This window comes from Heteronotia binoei, chromosome 18 (genome assembly GCF_032191835.1).
Source record: "Heteronotia binoei isolate CCM8104 ecotype False Entrance Well chromosome 18, APGP_CSIRO_Hbin_v1, whole genome shotgun sequence".
Taxonomy (NCBI): domain Eukaryota; kingdom Metazoa; phylum Chordata; class Lepidosauria; order Squamata; family Gekkonidae; genus Heteronotia; species Heteronotia binoei.
In genome coordinates, this window is record NC_083240.1 from 27,281,778 (window position 1) to 27,303,715 (window position 21,938).

The 21,938-nt window shown below is 47.1% G+C and overlaps 1 protein-coding gene across 1 annotated transcript in view; it reads right to left on the reverse strand.

The window, feature by feature from the left end:
• The window catches only part of LOC132587364 (uncharacterized), a 44,150-nt gene that overhangs the window by 11,506 nt on the left and 10,706 nt on the right, over positions 1-21,938 (reverse strand). Inside the window, exons 3-4 of the mRNA XM_060259641.1 lie at positions 9,056-9,123; positions 5,496-5,653 (exon numbers count right to left, since the gene is read on the reverse strand). Coding sequence (XP_060115624.1) covers positions 5,496-5,653; positions 9,056-9,123 — 226 coding nt within the window. The remainder of the gene's footprint in view (positions 1-5,495; positions 5,654-9,055; positions 9,124-21,938) is intronic.

Genomic DNA, 21,938 nt, shown 5'->3' on the forward strand with positions numbered 1-21,938 from the left:
GATGGGGCTTTTTTCACCAAAACCACAAGTAGACAAAATAATAAATTCCTTTCCACTTTTTAGCACTGTCCTTTAAATTTACAAAATTCAAATTTCTCCCCTTCTTCTTCCAAGCTTTCTGAATCTCTATTTCCCACCTTCTGGTTTTATTTTGTTTAACTTTAAATAGTCCCAGAATGAAGATAGTCATCAGTACCTTTTTTTGCAATTATCCAGCTCCAACATTGGTCTTGTATAGCTTTAGATGTTTAGCAATCTCAAAGAAGATTAGGATTCTGTCGAGCTTATGTCAAATAATGACTCTGGAAACTTCTGCAGATGATGAATATGCAACTCGTCTCCGGAGACTCCTCAAAGCCTCAAAGGAGCCCCTTCCCCAGGACTCCCTTTTCGCCAAGGTAAATCTCCTCAGAGCATTCCTGTGCATTAAATTGCCCTCCACTACCCCGAACAGAAGCCCCAGCCTGCTCCCCTTCTGAGAAGCAATACAGCTCGGCATTTTCCAACCCTGGAAGTCACGAGCCGGAAACTCTTTTGATTTAATTTCAACTTATTGGTTCTGGTTCTACCTTCTGGGGCCACAGAAAACAATTCCACACCATCCTCTATATAACAGCCCTTCAAGTCCTTGAAGATGGTGATCATATCACCTCTCAGCCGCCTCCTCTCCAGGCTAAACATGCCCAGCTCCTTCAACCTTTCCTCACAGGACTTGGTCTCCAGACCCCTCACCATCTTTGTCACCCTTCTCTGGACCCATTCCAGCTTGTCTATATCCTCCTTAAAATGTGGTGCCCAAAACTGAACACAATACTCCAAGTGAGGTCTTACCAGAGCAGAGTGATACCATCACATCACGTGATCTGGACACTATACTTCTGTTGATACAGCCCAAAATTGCATTTGCCTTTTTAGCCACCGCATCACAATGTGAGGAGTGGGGAATCAAGCCTGGTTCTCCCAGTGGGGAATCAAACCTGGTCTGCACACTTAACCACTACGCCAAACTGGCTGACACAGGGTAGGCACATGTCTGACACAGGGTGGTGGGCACAGTCACAAAATGGCTGCCACAGAAGGCAGACCCAGATACAAAATGGTTGCTTCAGCTTCTGTCAGTCATACAGTCAAGAGCCCGATGCAGTGGCGGCAGCTGCTGCCCAAGCAATGTTTTTGAAAAATCTGTTCAGCCAGTTTCCAAGGGTCAGTCAGAATCCCTGCTGGGCAAAAGCCCCACTTGGCTCCACTCCCTTTCTAAGGCACTTGGCAGGTGCTAGGAAAGATGTTGGTGGGGGAGCCCTGGCTTACTCCCATAATTGCTTTCCGGATCTGCAGAGCCACCAGCCATGACTGAGGTGAGTCCTGAGGCTACAGGGCATTGACTTTCTGCTGATTTCAATGAGAAATAAAAATCTGTAGTCCTGCAGCAAACAGCTAGCATGTAGCTGTGTGTCTTGGCTACTGTTCATTTGGGAAGAAGAAAAAGAAAATTAAAGCTGCATAATCAATTTTAATGAGTAAACTATAGCTTTCTATGTTATATGTTTGGTGCATGATCATACTACATAATATGTATAACCTTTGTATCTGATGATTTAAATGCAATAAAATATAAGAGAAAGAGAGAAAGAGAGAAAGAGAGAAAGAGAGAAAGAGAGAAAGAGAGAAAGAGAGAAAGAGAGAAAGAGAGAAAGAAAGAAAGAAAGAAAGAAAGAAAGAAAGAAAGAAAGAAAGAAAGAAAGAAAGAAAGAAAGAAAGAAAGAAAGAAAGAAAGAAAGAAAGAAAGAAAGAAAGAAAGAAAGAAAGAAAGAAAGAAAGAAAGAAAGAAAGAAAGAAAGAAAGAAAGAAAGAAAAAGCGAGCGAGCGAACCAGAAGTGACATCATCATGCTATGATGTCAAAGCAGTGGTCCGCTATTTGGGCAAAATCTTTATGGCAAAAATGGCTTCTACTATAGAGTTTTTGTCCAAATAATAGAGCTTTATCTAGAAATCCTGGGCCCCCCTCTCTCTCCCCTGCCAGTAAACTTATTGGCAGCTGGGGGTGGGGCATGGCAGCAGGGTACCCCCATCTCCACCCAGAGAGCTGGCAACCCTACCCCAGTGGATACACACAGGGATTAAAACCTGAAGATTCACAGACGCTACTTGCTTAAGGGGACTGAATTAACAGACGTCACACACACAAACAGCATTGCCAACTTGGTTTTTTCACAGGGCTCCTGTGCCTATATTAAGATCTCAATACAAAACATAACCTGCAAGTTACAGTGACAAATAGCTATGTAATAAGCAATTAACAATTCAATAAAGTCCTATCCAAAATAACAATCTCTTCTCATTATTCAAATACAAAAAGGAACGTACTGTTCTTGTTCTTAAAGAACTTGCAATCGATGCTGCAATAAAACCAGATCACAAAGGAACTTGTAAACTGATGTCTTCATGCAATGAGAATTTAAAAATTCCATTTATAGCACTGTATCCACTGAGCAACAGCAAAATGAAATTCCCTGGACAGGTTGCCGACTTCTGCCACACCTATTTCAATTCCTTTATCAACGAGGGATATTTCAGAGTTTAAAATGATACTCAATATCAAACTACTAGAAATAAATTCTAGTCTTTGAGCCAGTGGTGTGAGCCACCTTATAGAAACTGTACTGGAGTCTTTGTGTCCCTTAGCATGAGAATGAGAAAAGACTCTTATTTTGGATGGGACCTTATTGTATTGTTAATTGCTTATTACATAGAGCGTTTTTGCACTGGCCTTACTCGGAAGCGACATCCCTCTTCACCGCACAGCGTCTGCATGGATTTTGCACTAATTGCTCCGGAAGAGCCGCAAAGTCCTGCGGCTTTTATGTCGCAAATGTAAACTGTTTTTTGGCAGTTTACATTTGCGACGCAAAAGCCGCGGGACTTTGCGGCTCTTCCGGGTTCTGCGGAGCAATTAGTGCGAAATCCACGCAGATGCTGTGCAGTGAAGAGGGATGTCGCTCCCGAGTAAGGTCACTGCGAAATAGGGTTGCCAAGTCCAACCCCAGAAATATCTGACTTTGGGGGTGGAGCCAGGAGACTTTGGGGGTGGAGCCAGGAGACACTGGGGTGGAGCTAGGGGGAGGGGGGAAACGGCACCGGGGAGCGTGGCGAGCCGCCCCGCAGCTGCCGCCTCTTCTCCGCTCACCGTGGCTGCTCCTCCAAGATGGGCTCAGCCTGAGCCCATCTTGGAGGAGCAGCCACGGCAAGCAGAGAAGAGGCGGCAGCGGCGCGGTGGCCTCGCCCGCTCCGCCTCTGGGATGGGCGCGGAGGGGGGGTGGAGGCGGGCCAGGAGCGTGGCGAGCCGCAAGTCTGGGTCCTAGAAGGACCCGGATTCATGACTTGCCATGCTCCTGGCCTGCCTCGCCCTCCCCTGCGCTGCTGCCACCTCTTGGCTGCTCCTCCGAGATGGGCTCAGCCTGGGCCAATCTCGGAGGAGCAACTGCGGTGGGCGGGGAGGGGGCGGCAGCGGCGCGGCGGCCTCGCCGGCTCCAGGATCGGGCGGCTCGGCGCCGTTTCCCCACTCTCTTCCCACTTCCATTTTTTTGGGGAGCGGGGGAAGAGGGTGGAAATCTTGGGGTCCCCCGCCAGGGCGGGAGGTTTGGGAAGCCTAGTGCGAAAACGCTCATAGTTATTTGTTACTATAACCTGCAGGCTGTGTTTTGTATTGCATTCTCTGTAGTGACTTCTCTCTTGGTAATTTTCATTATATCAGGGTCTCAACCTGTGCTTGTCCTGCACCTCTTTTGACAATTCCAATTTCCAATTTATTAAGGTCAACTGATGAGCAATAACAATATACAAATCTCATAGTCACAGACCATGATTTCTGACTACATAAAAGCATTCTCATATTCCACCAATGTTAAACCTTAAAAATAGCATTATTAACCATCTCTACTTTGTTAAAAACTTCCACTTATTTATGGCTAAAAAACAATAGTTTGCTACTGCTTGAGTTACAGACTGCTTAGTATCTTCCAATAAGCATTTCAGTAGCACGACATCTGCAAATTTCAGATAATTATCCAGAGGTTTAAATTTAGAGAGTAATGGAAATAATAACTGATGTCTCTCTTTGGAATACAGCTCACAATGTAAAAGAATGGTGACAGTTTCAACTTCCTTTTCTCAGCATAGTTTGGTGTAGTGGTTAAGTGTGTGGACTCTTATCTGGGAGAACCGGGTTTGATTCCCCACTCCTCCACTTACAGCTGCTGGAATGGCCTTGGGTTAGCCATAGCTCTCGCAGAGTTGTCCTTGAAAGGGCAGCTGCTGTGAAAGCCCTCTCAGCCGCACCCACCCCACAGGATATCTGTTGTGGGGGGAAAGATATAGGAGATTGTAAGCCACTCTCTGATTCAAAGAGAGGGGCGGGGTATAAATCTGCAGTCTTCTTCTTCTTCTTCATTATAGCATTTTTGGTGCATACGCCAGCAAAGAAACCTTCCTTGCAATACATTAGAAGGGAGGGCATCAAAATGTGCCCTTGAAAAGTGTAAAGCAGAGGTCCCCAGCCCCCAGTCTGTGGACCAGTACCGGTTCGTGACATTAGCAACCGGGCCGTGAGTTGTATAATTATTTCATTATATATTACAATGTAGTAGTAATAAGAAGACTTTGGATTTGTATCCTGCCCTCCACTCTGAATTTCAGAGTCTCAGAGCAGCTCACAATCTCCTTTACCTTCCTCCCCCACAACAGACAGCCTGTGAGGTGGGTGGGGCTGAGAGAGTTCTCACAGAAGCTGCCCTTTCAAGGACAACTCTGTGAGAGCTATGGCTGACCCAAGACCATTCCAGCAGCTGCAAGTGGAGGAGTGGGGAATCAAACTCGGTTCTCGTAGATAAGAGTCCGCACACTTAACTACCACACCAAACACTTTCGAAATAAAGTGCACAATTGTATCATCCCAAAACCATCGCCCCACCCCCTGGTCCATGGAAAACTTGTCTTCCACAAAACTGGTCCTTGGTGCCAAAATGGTTGGAGAGCGCTGGTGTAAAGTACTGGGTTCAGACACGTTCAACCACTAATATCCTTTATAAACAAACACACCACAAAAAGACAACATGGTGGGGCCGGGTCCCTGCTTATATGCATGCACCCGGAACAACCCACTCACAAGACCAGTCCAATCCTGGACAGTTAAAGTTCATTCCACAGATCTTAATTGGTGGTTAGTAAGTCTGTCCCTAGTCAGGCCTCCCATGGTTCCCCTGCTCACGCTAGGCAGCGCTGTGTTGGAAATTCAGAGACCAAAATGGAAAGTACACAACAAAAAGGCAATGAAAAAGTCACATAAAATGGGGAAAAGCTAAACTGGCAATTTCCACTGATTCCTCTTCCCGGCATTCCTGAAGGTCCCCCAGGAGAAGCATTTCATAGAAAATGCAGTCTGGAGGGATCCAGCCTTATAAGAGGGGGCTGGAGATGGCCGACAATGCCATTAACTCACCTTCCACCTGCACGCTCTTCTCATCCATCAGAACTCCGTTGCCTGAGGCTTTCTGGTACCCTTGAATCATTTCCTGGGCCACAGTGTTTGGGCTGAGCCTCGAAGCCTCGAAGCCTCTGCTCATCCTCACTATGAAATGGGCTCTGAAGGGGCTCGGCCTGAAAAGAAACCAAGAGGACCAACGCAGGAGGCTTCTCACGCTCCTTGCTTTGGAGCACCTGAGTATCTGGTCTTGTTTCCAAAGGACAACCAATGACTAAGGAACCCTGCATTTTTCGGTTTCCAGATCTAGAGCATGGTGCAGTGTGATGTAACTTCTGGGCCTTTTACCATGTTCTCCCTCTCTGTGTTCCTGACGTGTGTGCGTGTGCGCGCACACGTGTATGCGTGCTGATCCAGAGCTGCAAAAGAGCCATCTTAATGTAACTGTAGTAAGTAGGGTTGGGAAATACCTGGAGATTTTGGGGGGTGGAGCCTCGGCAGGACATGGTTAGGGGAAAGGGAGGGACCTCAGCAGGTTACAATGCTATATAGTCCACCTTCAAAAGCAGCCATTTTCTCCAGGGGAAATTGTCAGGCAATGTTTCATTGAAGTCATTTATGCTTTATAATTGCTTTTGATACATGCTTACTAACCCTACTGCTGAATAAAACTGGGCCATTAATACCTGTGCCCTGCAAGAGAAAGAGGAGGGGTGGGAATGGAAGTTGCCAAAACTCCAAAGGCCAGCAATGCCTTTGAAGTGCAGAGCGCCAAGCTAGCCTCTCTGGCACCTCCCAAGAAAAAGCAAGGACATCACCGGGGGGAGAAAGCAACCATCACCGGTGGGAGATAAGCAGGCATGAGAAAGTGTTACTTGCAGGGACAACTGTAGTTTTATTATGAGAAGTAGTTTAAAGCCCAAAGCCTTTGAAGTGTATTCATAAATGCCAATGTTTCAAGCTATCCGTTATAAGTTTCAATGAATCCATGTAGAGAGTAGCATTGTTGTAATAAATAAATGAAACTTAGTTTTGAACAAAGACAAGTCTGATCATTTTGAAACTTCAATGAACCCTTTGCTGATCTTGGTTGCCTGGAGATCAACTGTAATAGCAGGAGATCTCCAGGTGCCACCTGGAGTGTGTCAACCCTAGTGTGTAAGGTTGTATCACGTTGCTTTTGTGTGGTGTTTCACCAATGCACAGGTGTGTATGTGTGCATCAGTGAAAGGCCACACACAAAAAAGCAACCCTGATACTATGATATATACAGTTACCCGAGATTGGGCTCAGGGCTGTGCACAACGTATCTCATCAATACAGAGTAAAAACAGACAGTAAATATGAATAAAATAAGCAATAAGTGCATACAATACAATCAGATTCCAGCATCATTAAATGGTGTCATACATCTCTCCTGCAAGAGACTGGGGGGCTAGTATGACTTCCTATTCCATTGATGGGATGTTTTTAACCAGGGGTATGAAAATAAAAAGATGGAGGGAAAGAAATTCAGGATGTCCTGTTCTCAGCCATATGCCTGGTAGAACATCCCAGTCTTATAGACCCTGCAGAACTGAGTCAAGTCCTGCTGAAGGCCTGGATCTCACGAGGAAGAGAGTCCCACCAAACTGGTATATAGGGAGAGGCAGTCCCACAGATTCTTTGGCCCCAGGCCGTTAAGGGCTTTGAAGGTGAATACCAAAACCTTCAACTTTTTGAAGTAGCACTATTAAATTATATTCTTTTAGACTGTTTTTAGATTATTTAAATGCTTAATTGTTAATTGTACTTAACTGTATTATCTTGTTTTATTGTTTTAACATGGCTTTTGCTATGTCCTGTAAGCCGCCCTGAGCCTGCCTCGGCGGGGAGGGCGGGATATAAATATATATATGTATATATATATATATATATATATATATATATATATATATATATATATATATATATTTATTTATAACTTGATTCGCTATTCAATCTGGAGCCAGTGAAACTGATAGTTGCATTGTGATTGCTGTATTTTGTTTTGTTTTGCAATTTTTGTTGCAATGTCAGGATGCATGTGTGCATTAGTAACATTCAGGGCTTTTTTTGAGCAGGAACCCACAGGAATGCAGTTCTGGCTGGCTTGGCATCTGGGGTGTGTGACCTAATATGCAAATGAGTTCCTGCTGGACCTTTTCCTACCAAAAACTCCCTGCACAAAACAATAGTGACATCATGGGGTGTGACCTAACAGGCAAATGAGTTTCTGCTGGCTTTTTCTACCCCAAAAACCCTGCACAGAACAATGGTGACATCAAGGGGTGTGGCCTAATATGCAAATACGCTCCTGCTCAGCTTTTTCTGCCAAAAAAAGCCCTGGTAACACTGAGGAGAAAAAAGATCCAGGTGAACAGAACTGTGTCAGCTCCTGGTTCTGGAATTAATCTTAGACATCGTCCTTGTTGACCCAGAAGGAGAGGGACCCAGCACAGATATTTGTTACAATTTTTCTAATTGAAATTAGCACAAGTAGACTTTGAATGTCGAGTTTGAAGCATATTTGTCTTTCGGTTTCTCCTGCTGGTTTTATATCCTTTGTGCTTTTTTTATATAGTTTTCAAATTTCTTGCAAGCTGATTACAGCTGCTAGATTGATTTGATGGGATATCCTCATTTTTGGTTGAGAAAATACAAGGCAGTGAGGTGTAGCAGTTAGAGCGCTGGCCTGGGATTGAGGAAATCCACTTGTGTCCTGGAAAATTGCACCTCCACTTGTGTCATGGAAAATTGCCGGGTGACCTTGCCTATCTTACATTGTCATTGTGGGGATAAAATGGGGAACAGGAGAATGACGGAAGATGCTATCAATGGCTACTAGCTCTGGCGACTGAGGGGAACTTCTACATTCAGAGCCACAAATCCTCTGAATCCCAGAGGCAGCCCAGGAGGCAACATCAGGGGAAGGCCTTGGCCTCTCTGCCCTGCTGCTGGCCATCCAGAGGAACTGGTTGGCCACTGTCTAAGACAGGATACCAGACTAGATGGACCACTGGTCTGATCCAGCAGGGGTCTTATGTTCTTATTAGGGGAAGGCCTCAGCTTCTATGCCAGAGGAGGCCAAATTGTGGCTTGGGAGCCACATGTGGCTCTTTCAGATATATTGTGTGGCTCTCAAAGCCCCCAATGCCCGGCTTGGAGAAGGCATTTCTTAAATCGCTTTTCCAATCCAAACCAGCTGGCAGCTTGGAGAATGCATTTAAAGTTAAAGTTGCTTACATTCCACCTCTCTCTTCCTCCCCATCTAGTTGCCTTGCTTCCTTCCTACATCTGATGCTCATGTCTTGCGGCTCTCAAAGATCTGTGTGGCTCTTATTCTATGTGGCTCTTAAATTAAACAAGTTTGGCCACATCTATTCTATGTCCTGTTATTGGCTTTCCGGAGGAACTGGTTGGCCACTGTGTGAGAGAGGACTAGATGGACCACTGGTCTGATCCAGCAGGAGCTCTTCTTACGTCCTTATGTTTTGGATCCCCATAGGGGAGAATGGCAGGTTACAAATGAAGAAAGTAAATAAACAAAATATACCCACTTCAGTGCCATTATGGATGAGTCCTGATAACGCTGCTTCAGTCTGCTCTTGGCAAACGCATTACCAATCTGCAAGGGAAAAAAAGGAAGAAGGGAAAAGTCATTAAAACTGTTTATTATGGAGACAAGTCAGGAGTCAGTAGAGCTGCCAACTGATCAAGTGGGAAAAAACCCATCCAAGCCCCTTCCTGTCCCTTTAGCTGCGGTTTGATCTGCAAAAATCAGTCACCGGTGCTTTTCATGGGTTAAAACGGGATCCCTTGGTGAAAATAAAAACTGTTCTTATGCAGCTGCAGAGACAAGTTCCAACGTTGGCACCTCTAGGTAGTAGCCACTGGGGCATTTCCCAGGGTCAATGAATCTGGTGTTGGGAGAATGGGATCTAAAGAGACAAGGCACAATTTGATTCCCAGCACAGTATGAGAAAAGCAAAAGAGAGAAACAAGTCTTGATCAATTCCATAGGGCCTGCAAGACTTACCATTTTCCAACCGGCCTTCGCTTAAAGCGGGTATTAGTCTACTACATACAGCCATCATAAACTACCGAGGAGAACGCTTAGAACATAGCACTGTAAATGTTAGTTTTAATTTTGATGGTTCTAATTATAATGGTTTTCATTAGCAAATTATATTGTACTGAGACAGTGTTTTATATTGAAATTTTGTAATTGTTATATGTTGTGAGCCACCCTGAGCCTGCTTTGGCGGGGAGGGCGGGATATAAATAAAATATTATTATTATTAAGCAGAGCTGAGGAGAAGAGCCCATAGCAGGTGGAGGTACTGAAAGAAGATCCTTGCAGGAGAAACAAAAGAAATGGACAGTCAAAGGAGGAAACTGAGCCAGACTCTGCCTCCTACCCCTCTAAATGCTCCAAAACAGTAGTTCTGCACCTTCTACTATTATGCCACTCAACCTCCTGCCTAGGGGTGTCAACTCCAATTAGAAAATACCCAGAGATTTTTTGGGGGTGGAGCCAGGGAAGGATGGGATTTGGGGAGAGGAGAGACCAGGTGAGCTATAAAGCCACAGAGTTCGCCCTCCAAAGCAGCCATTTTCTGCATGAGAACTGTAGTCTGAAGTTGTCATTCTGGGAGATCTGAAGGTGCCATCTGGACATTGGTAAACCTCGGCTCAAGGCTGACTCAGCTTTCCACCCTTCCGAGGTCGGTAAAAGGAGTACCCAGCTTGCTGGGGGGAAAGTGTAGATGATGGGGGAAGGCAGTGGCAAACCACCCCATCAAAAGTCTGCCGTGATAACATCATGATGTGACGTCACCCCAGAGTCGGAAATGACTGGTGCTTGCACAGGGGACTACCTTACTTTAACCCTAGGCAAGCTGCTCTCTCTCGGTAAGTAAGTAAAATTTTTATTTGTATCCCGCCCTCCCCCGCCAAAGCAGGCTCAGGGCAGCTAACAACAACGGAAAACAACAGTACATTAATAAACCATTACATTAATAAACATTAAATTAGCCTTAAAAACCAGTTAATACATTAATTAAAAGCCATTATTAATTAATTACATTAAATTGAATTACATTAAATTGAGTTAAATTGAATTACATTAAATTGAGGTACCCCCTATCTGCAATATGTGTGTGTAATAAAAGTGTCCTACCTTACAGGAGAGTTGTAAGGATTACAGGATACTGTGCATAGAATGCTCTCGAGTACCAAAAGTGCTCAAGGTTATGATACTGGCCTCCCTGCCAACTCTCAACCATCTGTTCTCCCTGCCGACATTGTCCCATACTGCCCATCTCTCTGCTCATAAGAAATGTTGATAGGGTTGCCAGTCTCCAGGTGGGGCCTGGAGATCTCCTGCTTTTTCAACTGATCTCCAGCTTGCAGAGATCAGCTCCCCTGGAGGAAATGACTGCTTGGAAGAACACAAGAAGAGCTCTATGGCATTGTACTCTGCTGAGGCCCCTCCCCTCCCCAAACCCCACCCTCTCTTGGATCCACCCCCCCAAAGTCTCTAGGTATTTTCCAACAGAGACCCAGCAACCCTTAAATATTGATATTACATCATCTTGAGTGACTCTATTTTATCTGCCCAGTTTAAGGGCCTGCTTATTATTATTTATCTTTTGCCATCTTTTAATTGTTTGACAGCGTACAGCTGTTTTACGATGTTGAACTATTTTTAATGTTTTAAACTTTGTTGTTACCTGCCCTGAGCCTGCTTGCGAGGAGGGCAGGCTAGAAATCCAAAATAATAATACGAATAAAACAATAAGCCATTTCCTGCTTCCTTAGTCCGAGGTAAGAGCAGCCAACTACAACTCAACTACGTTATTAATTTCTCAAGAGGTCAGGATCGTCTCTCAATATCCCTGGGGCCCATTTCCTGGGATGCAACATTTTAATCTCCGCAAACTCCAATGACCTTCTGCCTGTTGTCACGAAAGCCTCAATCTCTCTGTACCGAACGGAGGACTTTGTCCTCTCTCCAAGGCTGCACTGAGTCTAGTTAGAGTGCACTGGGGAAGAGGTCATCCAGTGTCACCCAACTGTTCCGTTTCCTTGGTGCCAGAAAACAACGGGACGCCAGCTGGGAGCCGCACCGGCTGAGCTGAAGTTCCATCTCCATGGCAGCGGCTGAACACCTTCGATCATTTCAGAGACGGAGGCATGGACCTCGTTTCTTACGCCATGGGTCACTACTACCGGAGGGCCGTGTCGTCCCCATATTGCTCAAAGACTGTACTTTGGCTTCTGTATTCATTCACGGACTTGGCGATCACTAGCTTTGCACTGATTTAAATGCCAGCAGTGGCTGAGAATTACCTTTGGTGATAACAGAGGGCTTCATCAATGCAGGCCCGGAGCATCCATAGGGCAGCAGTAGGCGGCTGCCTGGGGCGCGGGTCTTGGGGAGGATGCTGGTTTGGTGCTTCCAGCACAGATGTGGGAGGCGGAGCCACAGTGGTCAGCCAGTGTGCACACTTTGAGGTGCAGGCACTGGGCCACCGTGATTGTGGTAGTGGGGGGAGGGGAGGGGAAATGGGGGTGGCGGCGGAGCCTTGCCTGGGGCGCTGGCCTTGTGCCGGCACCCTAGCGCTGCTGCTGCATCCATGGCTCTGATGGCTAAATGGCACCTCCATGTTTGATGATCCTCTGCTTCTAAGTACTGTTTGCCTCTTTTCTTTTCTGGGCTCCAAGTCGCAGCCAAGGGGTTTTCAAGGCAAGAGATATCGGTTTGCCATTGCTTGCCTCTGCATAGCAACCCTGGATTTCCTTGGTGGTTTCCCTTCCAAGTGCTAACCAGGGCTGAAGATCTAAGGAGACTGGGCTATCTAGGTCACTATTTGCTATGGGGCAATAAAAGGGAAAATGCCATGCCTTTGCTCATGAGCCATATTGAACAGGAAGCAACTGGTTGGTCACTGGAGGAAACAGTGCACAGGGCCAGATGGACCTTTGGACTAATCCAGCAGGACCATATATGTGAAGTCCCTAATCCAAATGTTGTCTCATCCACAAAATTATGCCATGCCCTTAACCATTGGAATATGTAGATAATTACAGGGCTGTTGTTAGGCATACAAGACGATGTCTGTTAATTGCTTTGAATACGGGGGGTGCGGTCACACGTACCATTAAAAGCGGGTGTGTAGCGCTCAAATCTGAACCGCTGAATATTGATTCTATGCAGGACAGTTCAGACAAGCATCCAAGAATGCGATTCATTCTGTTGTTGCGCGATCAGACATCCAATACTATCACGCTCTTTTCTTGGAGCATGCGTAATCAGATGGTGGTTTCTGGGAGGGGGGGGGGTCCATTGAACATGCGCCCAACTGTTTGGAGCTGGGAAATCAAACATTGCTTCAGAGGCAGGGGAGGAAGGGGGAAAGTTTCTGGAATTAACGTTGCCGATCCAAACCAAGGAACAGCCAGGAATTACTTTCCTAGAAACTGGCAGTGACAATGATATCTTGAAATCCTCCACACTGAAAAAAAAGATGTTTTTCCTGTTCTGAATAGTGGGATAATGTTCCCCGCCCCCCCGATCCTGTGTTGATTGGAGAAGCAGAAGCGTCACCTCAGATTCCCGGATGATCTGGCAATGCGCATGTCTGCTGGGGCTTTTTTTTTAAAAAAAGGTGAGAGGCAGTATCGCGCGTGAGCTGTCCAAACAACAAAAAGCCGATCTTGTGCCGCTGTTTTGAAAAAGGGACGGACTTTCTGTGCTGTCAAATTAATGCGCCATTCAGGCGTAGCAAGCCTGGATGACCTTGGATGATGCTCGATTGCCAGATGTGGATGTCTGAACGAACACATTTAATCCGTCAGCCAGACGGAGCTGTGTCGTCACTAATGGTACGTGTGACCGCACCCTGGAAAGCCTTATACAAATGCTCAGTATTTATTATTGCTATTAATTAAAGATACACTTTTCTTACAAGTCTAATTTTCTTACATGAGTTTTTTTAAAAATATGGGTGCTAAATAATGCTGAATAATGCCATTTGAATCTACTTCAGCAACCATTTGCAAGTGGATTTTGCCATTTCACACAGTAAAATCCAGTTACAAAGTGCATTGAAAGTGGATTGAAAATGTGTTATTTAGTGAAAGCACCAATGTCTCAGCAGCTACAAGCAAGGTACAAAATGGGAGGTTGTGTACTGTTGATGCCTGATGGTTCAACTATACACATTTCTTATATCGCAAATTTTGACCCTGGCCCTACTGTGTGGATCAAAAAATCTGCACAATGAGGTCAGGTACAGACAAGATACTTTTCCCCTTGCAGACCTGGAGGACTGTCTAGATTTGCAGGAAAATCCCAAAACTTTTTTTTTAATGGGGGATTTAACTAATTCCTCCTCTTCCATTTTCTAGCTTTTACAATTTTTGCATCATTTATCATTGAAGTGGTACACTATAGACCAGGGGTGGCCAAACTTGCTTAACATAAGAGACACATATAATTGTCAGATGAAGGAAGGAAGGAAGGAAGGAAGGAAGGAAGGAAGGAAGGAAGGAAGGAAGGAATGAAGGAAGGAAGGAAGGAAGGAAGGAAGGAAGGAAGGAAGGAAGGAAGGAAGGAAGGAAGGAAGGAAGGAAGGAAAATAGATGGTGGGGAGGGAGGGAGAAGTGGAAAGAAAGCAACTTTAACTTTAAATGCATTCTTCAAGTCACAGGCTGGCTTGGCTTGGAGAAGTGATGTGAAGAGACAAATGCCTCCTCCAAGCCAGCTGATGGGGCAGTGGGGCTTTGAGAGCTGCGCAATATGTGTGAAAGAGCCACATGTGACTCCTGGGTCACAGTTTGGCCATCCATCACTGCACCCATTTGTAACTGCCTGCTGATTTTTCCAAAACTGGAGACTTCCCTGATGGCATCAGTTTGGCTTCTCAGGGCTCACCAATAAAAAGCATGAATTCATACAAACAGTATTTATTACTCCCTTCTGGGTTTAGTTGACCTACCTAGACAATGTAGTGACGGGTACCACTCAGGGCAAAATTGGATTTATTGGCATACAAACTTATTAATACTGTTGTTAATACTGTTGAGATCACTGCCGGATATTAATCCTTTGTTGGTCAGGAACATTTACTCATTTGGTGTAACGCAGCAATGGGAGGCCAATGACTTGTTACATGGGAGAGCCACAATCTGTTATTATCTCTTCCAATAAACCAGCTTATATTTTCAAAACGACGAGCCATAAAGGAAAAGAAACAAAGGTAACTGCCAAATTTTCTCCTACTGATGGTCAAGAAGAGGTAATTGTCTCTTCAAAAGAACAGCTAAAACACCAGTCTGAAGAACTAAAACAACAATCTGAAGAATTAAAACATCAGTCTGAAAAATTAAAAACCCCGCCCAACTTTCTGCTAATGATAAACTGACTGACATTCAATTCAACAGCCTCAGAGGTTGATTGAGTTTATCGGTGCATGAGTTCAACAGAGTCCAAAATAGCTGCCCTGGAAGACTGAACTGTGGTTCACTTCATTTCATTTTATTTAGTTTATATCCCGCCCTTCCTACCAAAGCGGCTCAGGGCGGCTCACAACACAAAAATTCTAACATAGAATTAAGTTTTAAAATACATCAATTTACAACATTTAAACAATAAACCAGTAAAAACAGTAAAACAGTAAAACAAAGCCATTTACCAAAGTACCATACTACAGCCTTCTATACGAAATTTTTAAGTACCGATCAGTTGTATGCCAACGGGAAGAGGCCCTGCGGAACTGTCCAAGGTCCCGCAGGGCCCTCACTTCTTCCGGTAGCTGGTTCCACCAGCAAGGGGCTGTGATTGAAAAGGCCCTGTCTCTGGTCGACTTAAGTCGGGCCTCCTTTGGCCTGGGGATTGCAAGCAGGTTTTGAGAACTCAATCTCAGCACTCTCTGGGGAACATGTGGGGAGAGACGGTCCCTAAGGTAGGCAGGTCCTAGGCCATATAGGGCTTTAAAGGTAATAACCAGCACCTTGTACCGAACTCAGTATATTATTGGCAGCCAGTGCAGTCCCCGGAGCCCCGGCTGGATGTGCTCCCATCTAGGAAGCCCTAATAGCAGCCAGGCAGTGGCATTCTGCACTAGCTGCAACTTCTGGGTTCGGCATAGGGCAGCTCCATGTAGAGGGCATTACAGTAATCCAACCAAAAGGTGACCGTTGCGTGGATCACCGTTGCCAGATCGTCATGCTCCAGGAAAGGGGCCAACTGCCTCGCCCACCTAAGATGAAAGAATGCGGACTTGGCAGTTGCTGCTATTTGAGCCTCCATTGTCAAGGAAGGCTCCAATAGTACCCCCAAGCTCCTGACCTTGTGCGCCATTGTCAGTGGCGCACCATCAAAGGCTGGTAAGGGGATTTCCCTTCCCGGGCCACGACGACCCAGGCAAAGGGCTTCTGTCTTGGCTGGGTTTAGCTTCAATCCACTCAGTCTGAGCCATTTAGCCATGGCTTGCAACGCTAGGTCCAAGTTTTCTGGGACACAGGCAGTCTGGCCATCCATAAGTAGATAGAGCTGGGTGTCATCAGCATACTGATGGCAACCCAACCCATACCTTTGGGCAATCTGGGCAAGGGGGCGCATATAGATGTGCAACAACATCGGGGAGAGCACCGCCCCCTGAGGCACCCCGCAATCCAGCGTGTGTCTCTGGGACAGTTCACCCCCAATCGCCACCCTTTGTCCCCAACCTTCAAGGAAAGAGGAAAGCCATTTTAAGGCCAGCCCCTGAATCCCTGCGTCGGTGAGACGGCAAGTCAGCAACCGATGGTCGACCGTATCGAACGCTGCCAATAGGTCTAACATCAGTACCGCCGAGCCGCCTTGATCCAGATGCCGCTGAAGATCATCCACCAGGGCAACCAGCACTGTCTCTGTCCCATGACCTGGGCGAAAGCTGGACTGATGGGGGTCAAGAATGGAAGCATCCTCCAGGAAACTCTCTCTCTTGAAACACAACTGGTTCTCCTATTTATATTCCAAAGCAGCTATATGGGAACTCTGGATTTGATCACAACAGATGAAACGGGGCTTTCTCCCCAGAAAATCCAGATTTAAATTACCTCCTCCTTAATAACCCTGCAGCAGAAAAAAGAAAGAGAGGCTTGTATTTTCTTACTGGGTAGGGATATCTCTCCTCATGTTGTGACCCAATTCAAAGCCCCCTCCCCCTACACCAGACTGGCTGCTTTAGAGTTAAAATAATGTCAGGAAACTTCATATGTAAAGAACCAGTATTTTATAATGATTATGCTGCTGAATTATGAACAGAAGACCTGGGTTCAAATTCCTCTTTGGCCATGAAATGCAATAGTTGACCTTGGAACCGTCACACTGTCTTATACCTTTATTTAGTGTAAGGTTCCAGATCTGACTCAAGAAATATATGGGGACTTTGGGGGTGGAGCCAGGAGCAAGGTTGTGACAAGCATAATTGAACTCCAAAAGGAGTTCTGCCCAACACATTTAAAGGAACCGCGTGCCTTTTAAATGCCTTCTCTCCATTTGGAAATAATGAAGGAGAGGGACACCTTCTTTTGGGGCTCACAGAATTGGACCCCCTGGTCTAATCTTTTTGAAACTTGGGTGTTTTGAGGAGAGGCACTGGATGCTATGCTGAAAACAGCCCCGCCCCGAGCCCCAGATACCTACAGATCAATTTTCCATTATACCTCATGGGAATTGGTCTCCACAGGGTATAATGGAGTGCCCAGCAGACATTTTGCTCCCTCCCCCAGCTTTCTGAAGACCCTGAAGTGGGGAGAAGGCCTCCAAACTGGGGGATCCCCTGTCCCCACCTGGGGATTGGCAATCCTATTTGGCAGCTTTGATTAGACTGCTGGACCAGGACTGAGAAGACCATGTTCAAATCCTCTCCACTCAGCCTAACCCATCTCAGAGTTGCTGGGAGGAGACCAGGAGAACCATAGGTGACTAGGGTAGCCAGATCTATGTCGGAAAACAGCTGGAGACTTTGGGGATGGAACCAGGAGACTGCAGGGTTTGGGGAGGGGAAGGTCCTCAGGGGAGTGGAATCAAAACGCCAAGATTTTATGTAATACAACGTATTATAAGCTTAAAGCATTTCATGGCCAGAGAAAGAATAATCCTAATTAACCATAGACTTCTCACACGCCCAGATTACTACATTCCAGGTGCAATGGATTAAGATGTCCAGGTAGGAGAGGGGAAATTTTTCCTCTTGAACCTCTTTTTACACAAATATCAAATTCTGTTTTCTTCTTGTTGTCACATGTCTTATCCTTGACTTTCAAAGTGTCAGTTTTCTTGTCTTTGGTCCAGAAATCTTATCCCAGTTTCTTTGTAACCATGGTTCCCTCCTCCCTTAACAGGGTGTGCAGATGTTTCTTTAATTGGCCCTGCTCATGGTGCCTTGAACAGGCAGTAATTAGTCAGGCAGAAGTGATGGGAAGAGAAATGATGGCAAGAGCTTTATCTATTTGATTTCTGCTTAGCAAGCCACTGCTAAAAGTTACAAATGAAGGGCCAGTTTCTTTCTTTCTTTCTTTCTTTCTTTCTTTCTTTCTTTCTTTCTTTCTTTCTTTCTTTCTTTCTTTCTTTCTTTCTTTCTTTCTTTCTTTCTTTCTTTCTTTCTTTCTTTCTTTCTCTTTCCCTTCCCTTCCCTTCCTTCCGAGATGACGCCTTGGGATGAGCCAACAAAATTCTACACATTATCTGTAGATAGATATCCTGAGCTTGTTGCTACAGAGTGCAGATGAAAACATCTGTACGACAAGGCTTGCTGTATGCTGTTTTGTAAATTAGCCACTGGTTTCCTCTCTGCTCTAACATCCAAAAATGCCCGATAAGATAATCAGGGACGATAATCGCTATTAAACCCACAGTAGTGTTATGTCTTGCATCCAAGTCTTCATGTACAACACAGCGAACACTACAGAGGCGACCAGTGGAAACCCACTGGTCCCCGGATGTAGCTTGCTAATACACTCCGCCAATCAGAGGGCGGAATAGAAATTTAAAGAAATAAATAAATAAAGTAATAAATCAAGATCTGTGGCGGGAAGTTTAACTGTTCAGGATTGGACCAGGCCAGATGGAGGGTTGTTCCGGGGCATGTATATAATCGGGACCCGGCCCGCGTTTCCCTCTCTTGTGATGTACTCGCCAATAAAGTATGTTGCCTTTAAAACATCTCGTCACTCAGTACATTACAGTGGCGACGAAGGTGGGATCCTAGCCAGGTAACTCCCAAAGCGGGACTTTGCTGACCTGGCAGGAGACGAGGAAGGCACGCAGACTAGGGAGACTGAAGCGCCCGCTGCCGCCACCACCACCATGGCGAACCAGAGTATGATGACGGGTCACCTTGCAGAGTTCGACCCCGCCAACCCCGATAGGTGGGAGACCTACACGGAGCGGGTCGACTGCTACCTATGAGCGAACATGATCATGGACGACAGCCGTAAGAGAGACGTGCTCCTGAGTGCCTGCGGGGAGGCCACATTCGGGATCGCAAAGGGTCTCTCGGCCCCCACAAAGATCACAGAGAAAACGTACGAGGAGATAGTCAGACTCCTGACCAGGCACTTCTTGCCCCAGCCATCCCTCATCGCCCGCCAATTTCTCTTCCACAGGAGAGATCAAGCAGCGGGAGAGACGGCCGCAGTCTACCTGGCTGCCCTCCGCCAAATCGCGGGGAACAGCAGCTTCGACAAGCTGGACGAAGCCTTGAGGGATCGATTTGTTTGGGGCCTCCGAGATGAAAGACTACAGCAAAAGCTTTTTGCGAAAGAGGAGCTCACCCTACAGAGCGCCTTCAATTAAGCCATCGCGTTCGAGAGAGCCACCAAAAAGCTACAACAACCCGCAAGCAGAAGCCGTCCACCAGGAAGAAACGGCACCGGGCAACCCAGAGGAGGAGGCAAACCAGCTCCGTCGCCAACTAGGAACGGGCCCAAGAGCACCCACGAGACCATGAGTGATGGAGAGACCAGCCAATACCAAGTGCGCCAGCTGTGGGGATCCACACGAGAGACGGGACTGCCCATATCGGAACATGGACTGAAGGAACTGTGGGAGAGTGGGCCACATAGCGCAGGCTTGCCGGGCCAAGGTTAACCGCAGGTGCCAGTCCACCAACCACGACTCGATGGAGGCATACTCGACCGCATCAACGAGCCTGCAGGTAATGAATTTGCCCCTCACCACCCTCGACAAGGTCAGGGTGTCGGTCTCTATCGAGGGCGCTCCATGCCTAATGGAGCTGGACTCGGGCTCCTCCATCTCCATAATCTCGGAGGAGTCGCTTAGAAAACTTTGCCCCAGGGGCCATCTCAGGCTGCTGCTGGCCAATTTCATACTGCGGGACTTAAAAAAAAAAACCCTGTACAGGTTTTGGGTTGGGCCACGGTAAGGGTAGAGTATAAGAGCTTCAAGGGCAAACTGGAAATACTAGTAGTCAAACGCCAGCTCACTACTTTACTGGGGCTGGCCTGGTTTCAACCGTTGGGCATTCAAATAGTAGGGTGCAGCAAATGAATTCCAGGAATTCCTGGAAGTGTTTGATGGGTCCCTGGTGTGTTACAAGGGGCCTCCCATCATCTTACCCCTCGATCCCCAAGTGTGACCGATTAGGCTCAAGGCCAGGCGGGTTCCGTTTGCTCTTAAAGCTAAAATAGAAGCGAAGCTGGACCGCCTCACGGCCCAGGGGGTGCTAGAATCGGTGTCCTATGCTGCATGGGAAACACCTATAGTCACTCCAGTGAAGCCGAATGGGGATGTGCGCATATGCGCCAATTACAAGTGCACCATAAACAAGGCACTGCAAAACAAACCATACCCCGTCTGGTAGTCAGCCACGTACTGGCAGCCCTAGCTGGCTCTAAGGTTTTTGGGAAACTGGACTTGGCACAGGCATACCAGTAACTCCCGGTGGACGCCGAAACAGAAGAAGCCCAAACCATTGTGACTCACAGGGAAGCTTTTCGGGTGCGGCGGTTACAATTTGGGGTCAGTGTGGCTCCGGGGATTTTTCAGAGCATAATGGATTCTCTCCTCAAAGGGATCCCCGGAGTACAACCGTTTTTTGATGATGTTCTGATCGCCGCCCCGGACGCTGAGGAGTTCATCAGCCGTCTGCGTGAGGTACTCCGCCGTTTCCAGGCGGTGGGACTTAAAGTTAAGCAGGAAAAGTGTTCCCTTGGAGTGTCGAGGGTAGAGTTCTTGGGGTTTGCAGTAGACGCCGCGGGAATCCACCCAACGGCCAACAAGACCAAGGCAATTGTCCACGCCCCGGCCCCCACATGCAAGGCGGAGCTACAAAGTTTCTTAGGATTATTGAATTTTTACCATTCATTTTTGCTCCACAAAGCAGCCATTGCAGAACCCCTTCATAGGCTCCTGGATAAAAATGTCCCGTGGGTCTGGGGAAAGCAGCAGGCCGCCGCTTTTCAGGCAGTCAAGGGCCTCCTAGTTTCTAACGCTGTGCTCCACCACTTTGACTAATCCCTCCCAGTGATTCTGGCGTGCGATGCCTCCCCATACGGAGTGGGCGCCATCCTGGGGTACCAACTCCCGGATGGGAGGGAGGTTCCTGTGGCCTATTATTCGAGGACCCTGACCCCCGCTGAGCGCAACTATGCCCAGATTGACAAAGAGGCTTTAGCAATCGTGGCAGGGGTGCATAAATTTAACGACTACCTGTACGGTAGGCATTTCACGATCACCACAGACCATAAGCCGCTCTTGGGCCTCCTCGCCCCAGACCGCCAGACGCCGCAAATTCTGTCGCAGCGCGTCCTGCAGTGGAATCAGTTCCTCAACTCATACACATATGCCCTGGTCCACCGCCCGGGCAAAGCTATGGGACACGCTGACGCCCTCAGCCGCCTGCCACTGCCCTCTATGGACCCGGCCCCAGCCCTGGCCCACCATGTGATGCTTATAGAGACTTTACCGGAGAGGCCCCTCCATGCTGACGAAGTAGCTAAGGCTGCGGGTAGAGACCACATCCTCGCCCGTGTCTTAGACTGGGTGGGAAGGGGATGGCCCGAAGGCAAACAGGCCGCAGAATTCAGGGCCTTCGCAGCACGCAGGGAAGAACTGTCCACGCACAAGGGGTGCCTTCTCTGGAGAAGCAGGGTAGTGGTCCCCCCCCCCCTTGCGGAAACAAGTGCTGGAGCCCTACACGAAACACATCCGGGAATAGTGTGGATGAAGGCCCTGGCACGCAGCTATGTATGGTGGCCGGGAATGGACGAAGAGATTGAGGGGTGGGTTCAAAGGTGCCAACCCTGCCAAGAGCCCCGGCCTGATCCGTCCAGTGCCCCTGTCCATCACTGGGAGTCCAATAGGAGGTCGTGGTCCCGATTACACCTAGACTTTGCAGGCCCATACCAGGGCGAAATATTCTTTAT